The following is a 9,478-nucleotide window of genomic DNA, read 5'->3' as shown; positions in this document are numbered from 1 at the left end:
AAGTAGGCAGAGAGGCAGGCAGAGAGAGAGGAGGAAGCAGGGTCCCTGCTGAGCAGAGAGCCCGATGCGGGGCTCAATCCCAGCCCCCTGGGATCCTCACCTGCAGCGAAGGCAGAGACTTTAACCCACTGAGCCACCCAGGCACCACTGAAGCTGCATTTCCAGAGGCCTGGGAGCTGTTGAACTTAAGAGAAAGACAATGGACCCTACTCTAGCTTAGCTAGTACCCTCCTCAGATACGAGTGTTTGCGTTTTGATTCTGCCATTACCAGCCCTGGGCCTTGGGCAATTCGTCTCATTCCTCCCAGCCTCAAGGTCCTCATTTTTAAAATAGATAAGCTTCCCAAGATTGGTGTGATTAAGTAAAACAATGTCTTCCCAGGTTTGGTGTGATTAAGTAAAACAATGTAGGCCAAAAGCCAGCAGCCTCCTTCATAGCAGGCACTGCACAAAAGGCCATTGTTGTTTCTACTTTTGCTTACAGCAACACTTGTGGGTAAGAAACACTGGAATTAAATCCCGAAAACTCTGCCTAACTTCCATTCTGTCACTTAAATACTCTGCGGGAGGAGGGAATCATCTAACGTGGTTTAGCACCTACTTTGTTTCGGGTACTGGGCTGGTTCTTAATGCACTTAATTTTTCTTTAAGATGAGGACAGAACCTGGAAATAGGTATTATCCCCATTTTAAGAACATTAACTTCAGTAAGATTAATTTATAAAGTCACAGAACTGACAGGAGATCCGATTGAGATTTCAACCCAGGATGTGTGAACCTCGTTCCTTGCTCCCCAACCATCAAGCTGAGGTAAGCAGACTGCCTAGTGAGGCACAGAAGATAGAGGAGGGGAGGAAGTAAAGGGGGTGGGAGATCGGTAAAGTGACCCATTCGTTAGCCTTCTATGTTTGCCCAGCTTTACTAGAGACTAGAGTTGGAACCCACTACAGCAATACCCAGCCCTCCTTTTGCTTTGTTAAGTGATCCAAGTCCTAAAAATGAGCGGTCATCTAGAGCCTGGGGGACCGGGCAGCTTTATAAAGAACCAACGTTGCCTGTTTAGCTCTCCAGCACAGCCACGTCACTTGCTGCAATTTTACAGCTGGAGACTTTCTCTCCATTTGAACCCACCCAGTTCAGCCTAGAGATCAGTCTCTCCAGCCTCAGCAGTCACCTGCGGAGACAGGCACTGATTCTTATAAGTCCTGAGAACACAGCACACGTAGACTGAGCCGGCGCTGGGTACTCAGACCTGGTTTGGACACCTAACAGTTACATGACCTTGGGCAAACGTTAACACCTCAACCACTCTCACCTGGTCTGTAAAAATGGCCGATACAACACACGTGCGGAGTAAATGATGCAATGGGTATGAATGGCTCGACATGGTGCTGGCGCAGTTGGCAAGAGTTCCCAAACACAGCCATGCAGTGGCAGCTTCTCAAGAAAAGGCCAAGAGCCCTACAGTTCTGGATAACAAATGGGGTCTTACATCTAGGGCATGATTATATGGCTATTTATTCCCCAGAGAGTAGATACCCAACAAGAGATGGGGAGCAAGGAAAGCAGAAAGCCCTTAGAATGATCAACTTGACTTCCCTGCCCCTTCTCCCTGCATTTGTTCTTCTCAGCAATCCTCCCAATTTCTGTGGTAATAAACAATAAGGTCGTCTCCCTACTTAATGTTGACACACCTCATGCAATGTCTGAAACTCTGGAAGCAAGGCCAAGGGAAAACTTATTTTTCTCTGACTGTATCTGATCTCAATTCTTTTTCTCTCCCTTTCCTTTCTTAGAGTATCCAGCACTGGAAAACCAGTCAAGAAACTGGAAAATATACTTGGGAGGAAAATGTGGGGAGATAAAGACCTTGTGTTCTTCTTAAGGGTGGGAAGGGACCAAGCCTTTTCCTTTTCAGTAGGGGAGTGTTCACAGACTTATAAGTATTAATAGTTTTTTAAAAAATTATTAATCAGAACTTGACTTGTTTCTTTGCCTGTATGGTATCTTCTCAAAAGTCAAAAGCACAGGAATTATTAGTCCTAGGAAAGTAGCTGTGACCTTGGATCTTTCTATGCTGTCCAAAACCACCTAGAAATCACAATCAAAATATGTGCTACATTTAAGGCGATCACAATTAAGAGATGATGATGATTTTAGTTCAGTCTGAAATCCTGAGAAACTTTTCCAGAATACTGTAAACCCGGATTTGAAGCATAACAGAGCATTAAAAGACCTGATTACTTCTAAAGTTTCAAGCAGCAATTATGGAAGTTTCAAGCCTGCCCACCAAACCCAGGGGAAAGTGTAGTGTAGCTGCTTACACACACACATAATTGGAGGTTGAAAAATTTGTTTTGTAATTAAGGTAGTTAAAGCACTGAGAGGTTCCTCTCTAGATTCAAGCTCATGGTTTGTTTGTTTGTTTTTCAAGATTTTATTTATTTGAGAGAGAGAGCAAGTAAGCATGGGGACGAGGAGGGGCAGAGGGACAAGCAGACTCCCTGCTGAGTGCAGAGCCTGATGAGGGGCTCGATCCCAGGACCCTGAGATCATGACCTGAGCCGGAGGCAGGTGCCTAACAGACTGACCCTCCAGGTACCCCTCAAACTCATGGATTAATACATTATCTCCATCCTTTTTATTCACCATTTACACTCACACTCTGTGTATGTGTATATACGTGTGTGTGTGTGTGTGTGTGTGCGTGCACAGGCATGCATACTGTTAAGAAAGCACGTAATAAGTCAGGTTGTTCAGATTTAATGACTCTGTGGTCTGTTATCATTTGAACACATCGCATCTGTTTCATTGAGTCTGCTGTTCGTAGACGGTCTAGAACATCCAGCCTCCCAATTAGAATATTTAATCAAAGTCTTCTGCACCCTAAACCCTCACAAAACAGCTGTGATGACATAACAGAAAAGATACACATTAGTCCAGTCAGTGACAAAGCACTGGTCTTTAGGGTCCAAAGATCTCTACAACCAGATCAAGAGAAGATGGAGGAAAGGGCAGAATAGGGGAACTGATATTGTCTGAACCCAACTTTTCTAAGTCCCTCCTTTCCAGACGGCCTGAGGCTCCCTTTACTTATGTGCAGATTAAATCTACTTGTGCAAGACCAAACATTAAAAAAGAAATCCAGGAAGGAGGGAAAATTATAGTAATGCATGTAGAGAAGATGAGGATTGTGTACTGAAACTCTGTGACCCGCTAAAGGAGTGGGCAAAATACCCTGGAGGCAATAACCCATGAACACCCTGGCTTGCAGGGACATGAAGATTTAGCCAGAATGCTGTCCACGGGGCAGCTGGCACCCCCAGCTCCTCGGCTGAACTTCCACCACATTCTTGTGAGGGTCACAGAATCTTCTAGAATCAGCAAATCCTCCTCTTCTCAGTCCCTACAAAGGCAGAAAACAGCTGCGGGGAGGTGAGGAGGTTGTAAATCTCTGAGCTAATTCTTTGTAACCAGACAGGCTCAGAGTTTCCCAATCAGATCCTCTGCTGTAAGAAAGCCAGGGTTTTTTCTTAATGGAAGTTCAGCATCGAGGAAAAGCTAGCAAAATCATTTACTCACAATCCCGGACCAAACTGAGACAGACAGGTTAAGGCAGGGTCAAATCCAAGAGGCCCACAAAAACCCTATGCAGACCAAAAGCGGGTTACTCAGGAAATCCCTAGGACTGCCATGGTGCTCGGGGCCCTCTACATACATACTACATCCTTATGGGTATGTTTTGTCCAGACTGACCAGGCCGTACTAGCCCCAGGTAGATAAGTTCCCCAGTTCCAGAATGGAAGAATCTGTGGACAACAGGGGACAATCGGTCACTATTTCAAACTTCTTGGTTCCTCTCCAGCCCTGATTTATGTCCCCAGAAAATTGGGGCATCGGTGGACCAGACTCAGATTATGAGATGGGGCATGAACAGCCGGTCCTTATGAGTATTTAGAAATAACTGAACTCCCTTTGGAGTCACATTAACTCCTAGTTCTGTGCTAGGAGTGTAATACTAAAAGAGAAAGTCTTATTTTGAAATATTCTCACCACCTCCCCAACTTTGGCACCTCCCAGTCTTCATCTGTCCCCCGTCTTCCCCTCACAAATGCACCATCCAAGTATTATTGGGACATTTTCAGTATCTCTAGGGCCCAAGGACAATGTGGCATTCATGGCATTTGGCAGAAAATCCCATCCCACATTAAAGACTCTTCCAGTTCAACACAGTGAAGAAAAAAATTATAACGTTAAGAGAAGGGGCAGCAGAAACCAGTCTGTCCCTTCCCACACCAGAGTCACAGAGATTTCGGGAGTCCTCGAAAAGGGCATTCATCTTTTGCCAGAAGGCCACCAGCCACCACCGGTTGGGAGGCGCGTGATGGCTTGCTTCTCCTCGGGACTGAAATGCAAGATGGTCAGGATGGCTGTGAGGGTCTGCTGGCGGCCCAGGCTGTCAGACAAGGTCAGGAAGCGGTAGATGATGTTTTTGAGGTACTCCAGGTTGGCTCCCTCCCTACTCTGATCCCTGATGTTCTTCTCAATGTGGCTCTGCAGGGCGGCTACCTGCTCTCGGTGCCGCTCCCCCTCCTCCAGCAGCCGGTCCTGCAGCTGCCGAACCTCCCCCTCCACCCTGTGTTTCTGCTTGCGCAGCGACGCGATCTCCACCTCCTTGCGGGCCAGCTGCTCAGCGTACAGGAAGAACGTGGGCTCGTTGGCCGCGGCCAGCTGCAGCGCCTGGGTCAGGCTGTCCGGGGCCGACGTGTCGGCCGGGTCCCCGGGCCCCCCGCCGCCCACCGGGCTCCTGCGACCCGGCAGCCCCGAGGACAAGGCCACAGAGCGCAGCTGCTCCAGCTCCAAGTCCTTCTCGGCCAGCACAGCCAGGGCCCGGTCCCGCTGCTTGTGCAGCTCCTCTTCTAGGCGCAGCGCACGCTCCCTGAAGTCCAGCTGGCTCTGCTCCAGCTCCTGGCGGTGCACGTGCTGCAGCCGGGCCAGCTCCTGCTTCCAGTCCTCGGCCTCCTGCCCGTGCTGGCGCTCGAGCTCCTCGCAGGACAGCCGCAGGGAGATGTACTTCTCCTTCAGCTCGGCGAGCTGCTCCTGGGCCTCCTCCAGCTCCTTGGCCAGATTGCCGTCCTTGGTGTTCTTGCTCTTGAGGACCACCTGGGCCCTCATCTTGTACCTCTCGAACTCCTCCTTCAGCTGCTTCAGCTCCTGTTGGTAGTAGAGCGCCGAAGCCTTCTCCCCGTCAGCAGCCTCCGAACCAGCCATTATCTCCAGGTCACAGAGCTTCTCCACGTCCAGGGTTACCTGGCTTTTCCTGGCCGCCACCTGCAACAGCCTCTTCAGCTGCTCCATCTTATCCTTCAGGACGTTGACATCCAGACTGGACTCCTCGCCATGGCTGTCCAGCGGGGAGCGGCTGGAGGCGGCGAGCGCCAGCGTCTTGTTCTCCAGGTCCAACTGCAGGATGCGCTCCTTTAGCTTCTGGATAGCCAGCTGGTCCTTCTGCTTGGCTTTCTCATAGGTGCCCAGCAGCTCGGACACCTCAGAGATTTGATTCTCCAGGGCCGCCACCCTCTGCTCTTCCACCTGGGATTGCTGGCGTAGCTGATCCTCTGCAAGGGCTGTCTGTAAGGCAAGGGGACAGATGGAAATGCATCCAGAAAAGCCACAAAGGCCTAGAGCAAACTGAGAGAGCAAGAGAGGGGAGCAAAGGGGTCACAGGACTCAGATGGCCTGGTGAGAAGGGGCACTGGGGCTTTTCCTGTTGCTTTGGAAACTAATGAACGTTCCTATAACCTGGTGGGGTTCTGCTCCCAGAGATACATTACAGCAAACAATATTAAGAAACTCCGCGTATCTGCTGTTGTTCTGCTCTAGTGTCTCCTGTCTCCTGTCATACACAAGGCTCACACGAGAACTGTGTTATCTTTGTTTGTCATCTGTTGCCCCAAATCCCACTGAGAAATCACAGGACATTCTTTTCCTCTCCCGATATTCCTGGAAATTCAAAACTCAGTTGGATCTCTCTCTACGCTGAAAGGAGCACTGTAATATAATAGCACACCTTTCCAGAACAGGTTAACTGACTAGAAGCAATTATAAGAGGTTGCTTCTGAGACTTCCTTTTGCACCACCTCCCCCTCCCCGCAGCCACCCTACCTACAGGCGTATATCCGCTCCCTGTGTAACGCATCTGCCTAGAGGCAGACACACTCCTTTCACTGCACAGCTGAAACTATGCTGCCCCACGGAGCACAGCTGCTAATGCCAAGGCCAGAAGTTCAGAGGTGTCTCGTCCCAAACCAGCCTACACTGAGGAAGTCCACAACCTGCTGGAAGCACATTCTGTGGATACTGTCAACACCACACCACACCGACTTCCCAGGACTCACAGTGCAACCTCCTGAATAGCATCAACACGGCAGCCACTTAGTTCTAATTACCAAAAGAGACAAAACCCTGATATTTCCCACTTTAGGCTAAATGACTAACATTTGAAGGAGATGACAGTAATTACCTTCCTCATTTCCTGCTGCAGCTGAGCCTGGAAATGGCTCTTCAGGCAGGCAGCCTCTTCCTGAAGCTCCCGCAGCCGAGGGTCGGGCTGATTCTTCTCATCCCGAAGAGCCTGCAGCTCACCTTTCAAGTCCTCCACCTCACGGGTCAGCTGCTTGGTCTGCAGCTCAAACCCTTCCATCTGACCAGCTGCATAAGCGCGTCCTGCCAGGGCTTCTCTGGTCTCTTCCAGCCGAAGCTCCAAGTCCTGGCGCTGGGTCCTCTCCTCCTGCAGCAGTTTCTGGAGCTCACGAAGCATCAAGGCATGGTCACTCTGCTCTTGGGCCCGATCATGCTGCTGGGTGATAAGTCGGGCTTTGGTTTCTGCTATCTGCTCCTGCAGCCCCTTCAATTCTCCCTCCAGACGGCCCCGCTCCTCCTCTGCCTTTTTACTGGTATCCTCTAAGTCCTGTTTCATCTTCTTCTTGTCAGCCAGGTAAGAAGCTTCCATGCGAGACTTCTCCTGGGTGACTGTAGCCAAAGAGCTGGTCAAAGTAGCCAACTGAGTCTTCAGCTGGTGCAGTCGTTTGTCCACTTCCCCACCCCCAGATGGTCCATCCCCACTGCTACTGCTAACGCCACTCTCCGACCCGCTGGCTTCTTCGGACTTTGGAGGTGGGGGTCCACGAGCCGGCCTGTCATCCTCTATCCCAAATTCACCCTTGGTGCTGGTGAGACTTGCCGCAGTATCCAAGCTGGTGGCAGTCCCAGTGCTATCCTCGCTGTGAGTGGAACATCGGTCATCCACAGAGTCAGGAAAAGAGAGGCCTGGAGGCTGGACACCTGTGAGGCCGACATCCGCCTCGTGGGATACCGACAGCACCTTAATGCTGGCCTCTAGAGCCTCCTTCTCTTTCAAGAGGCTTTTATAGGCGCGGACCACATCCTTAAGACGTGCCTGGTACTGGAGGAGCTGCTGCTTCTGCGTCTCAATGGTCTCCAGCAGGTCCTTCTTGCTCGGCCCGCCCCCGAAATTCATGCCAAACTTCTCCATGGTCAGAACGGGTTGCTCGACTTCGACCAGAAGAGGGTCGCGAAGACCTTGGGGGGGGCAGTGAACGACGGGGAGATAACTGTTCCCGAAGGCGCTCCTCCAAGCTGTCAGAGACCGGATGCCGGACGCGGGGCAGCCTGCAGAAGCGCCCGCCGGGTCCTAGGCACCGAGAGCCGCGGCCAGTCCTATCCTAGAGGCGGGGCGACACCGCCACAAGAGAAGCACACGGCCAGGAATCGCCTGTACTGTCCCAGAAACTGCTTCGCACTCGCCCGGGCCACAGCAGTCCCCGCCAGCCCTCGGCCCACGGTCGGCCACGGGCTTAAATCCAACATATCCCCATCACGACTTTCTAAGTACAGCGGCCGGAGAACGGCGCTTCCGGGTCCCCTGGAAGTGACGACAGCGCGACGCAACAGGCTCCGCCCCCAGTGGGCGCGCGGTAGGCGGAGCTACTTCGGCAGGTGGGTGGGAGGTGGCCTGTTCTGAACCCAGCAAGGCTACGAACGCAGGGCAAGCAAAGTCGAGTACTCCGGCGTGTTCATGTTTTCGTGACGGCGCCCGAGCTTACCTTCGGGCTACAAGGAGCGAGGGGCTGGAGGCAACGCCGCACTGAGTCCTTCTCAAACACCCGGATGAGCGACGCTTCCCCACATTTGGGGCTCAGTATCTCTGTCCCTGAAGATCAACAAGTCAGACTCCCATTTAGACTACGAAAACTGCAACCCTTGATAGGACAGTTTCGGCACCTGTTCGGTGTACAGTATAATAATTATTAGCACCCTTCCTGAGTTCTGCTGAGTTGATTCAACAAATACGTGTGGAGGGCACCCTACGGTTATGACCTCCTACTTATGTGCCAACTGTACTCCAAGACCTTCACAAGAGTTTTGTTATTTAGCCCTTGCAGCTATTCTGCAAGGTGGGTGGAAACACGAGACATGGGTTAAATAACGTGCTCAAGGTCACACAACTAGGAATCCTATCTATATCTAACTCTCAACATACCAAGTCCTGTTTCAGGTGATCACGACGAAGAGACAAGGCCCTGCCCTAAAGGAGCTCCTATCTAGTGAGAAAGCAGAGATAAAAACACAAGTCCTGCTCTCATACCAGCATGTATGGGTATATTCAAAGTGCTACAGAAGTTAAGAGGAGGGAGGCCTGTCTAGGGGAAGCAGAAAAGGTTCAGGGAAAATACCTGGGGATCTGAAGCATAAGTAGCAATTATCCATCTAACTAAAGATGAGGGAAACAAGCATTCTGGGCAGAGGGAAAAAATTGCTGGGACTCCTAGGGCATCAGAGAGCCTGGCTCACCGGAGAAGCACTGATAATCACCCCATGGCCATAGCTTATGGTATGTCAAGGAGGTTGGCAACAGATGGGCCAGGCACAATAGGTGGAGACACAAATTAAGGCATTTAGACTTTATCTTGGGCGCTAAGAAGACACTAAAAGATTTTAATCTTGGGTGGCATCATCCAGACTTAAATGAGCAAGAGCTCAAGGAGCTCGAGGAGCAGGAGACTGGTAAGGAGGCTATTTCTGTCTTGAGGAAGAGATGGTAGTGAAACAGAGCAAGGACAGCAGGGGCAGAAAACAGGGATTGGCTCTTTTAATTAAAGATGTGGAACTGACCTGACTTCCTTACTACTAGTTCTGTTATTATACTGAGACTCTTAAACGCACTCTTCAACCTTGTAAAAAGCCTTCTTAAGAATGCAAGTCTGTGGCTGAAGAGTCAAGGAAAGTCATGGACTCACTCATACCCGATGCCCAAAGTCTGTTCTCTTTACAGACTTTTCAGGTCAGGACAGGGCAGACCCTGGAGGTCTGTTCAGATAATTTGTCTGTTCAAACAATATCTGTGGCCCAGATAAAATCCAGCTGTACTATACAAAGCATTAGATATATTGTTTCTC

General features: G+C 50.5%; 1 protein-coding gene across 1 annotated transcript; it reads right to left on the bottom strand.

Moving 5' to 3' along the window:
- Positions 1 to 2,539: 2,539 nt before the first annotated feature.
- LOC111152113 (GRIP and coiled-coil domain containing 1) lies at positions 2,540 to 7,911 on the bottom strand. Its single transcript, XM_022510421.1, has 2 exons — positions 6,523 to 7,911; positions 2,540 to 5,630 (listed from the first exon to the last, which is right to left on the bottom strand). The coding sequence occupies exons 1-2, from the start codon at positions 7,552 to 7,554 to the stop codon at positions 4,335 to 4,337; spliced, it is 2,328 nt and encodes a 775-aa protein (XP_022366129.1). The 5' UTR covers positions 7,555 to 7,911; the 3' UTR covers positions 2,540 to 4,334.
- Positions 7,912 to 9,478: the final 1,567 nt, after the last annotated feature.

Source organism: Enhydra lutris, unplaced genomic scaffold, assembly GCF_002288905.1.
Source record: "Enhydra lutris kenyoni isolate GAN:26980312 unplaced genomic scaffold, ASM228890v2 scaffoldscaffold27, whole genome shotgun sequence".
Taxonomy (NCBI): domain Eukaryota; kingdom Metazoa; phylum Chordata; class Mammalia; order Carnivora; family Mustelidae; genus Enhydra; species Enhydra lutris.
The sequence above is the reverse complement of the archived record's forward strand: the minus strand, read 5'-3'. Positions and strand labels throughout refer to the sequence as shown.

Bases quoted from the DNA above. Each gene is read 5' to 3' on its own strand.
- LOC111152113 (XM_022510421.1), bottom strand. From the start codon at position 7,554: ATGGAGAAGTTTGGCATGAATTTCGGGGGCGGGCCGAGCAAGAAGGAC. The intron at 5,631-6,522 runs GTAATTACTGTC...CTTGCCTTACAG, and splicing joins TGCAGCAGGAAATGAGGAAG to ACAGCCCTTGCAGAGGATCA.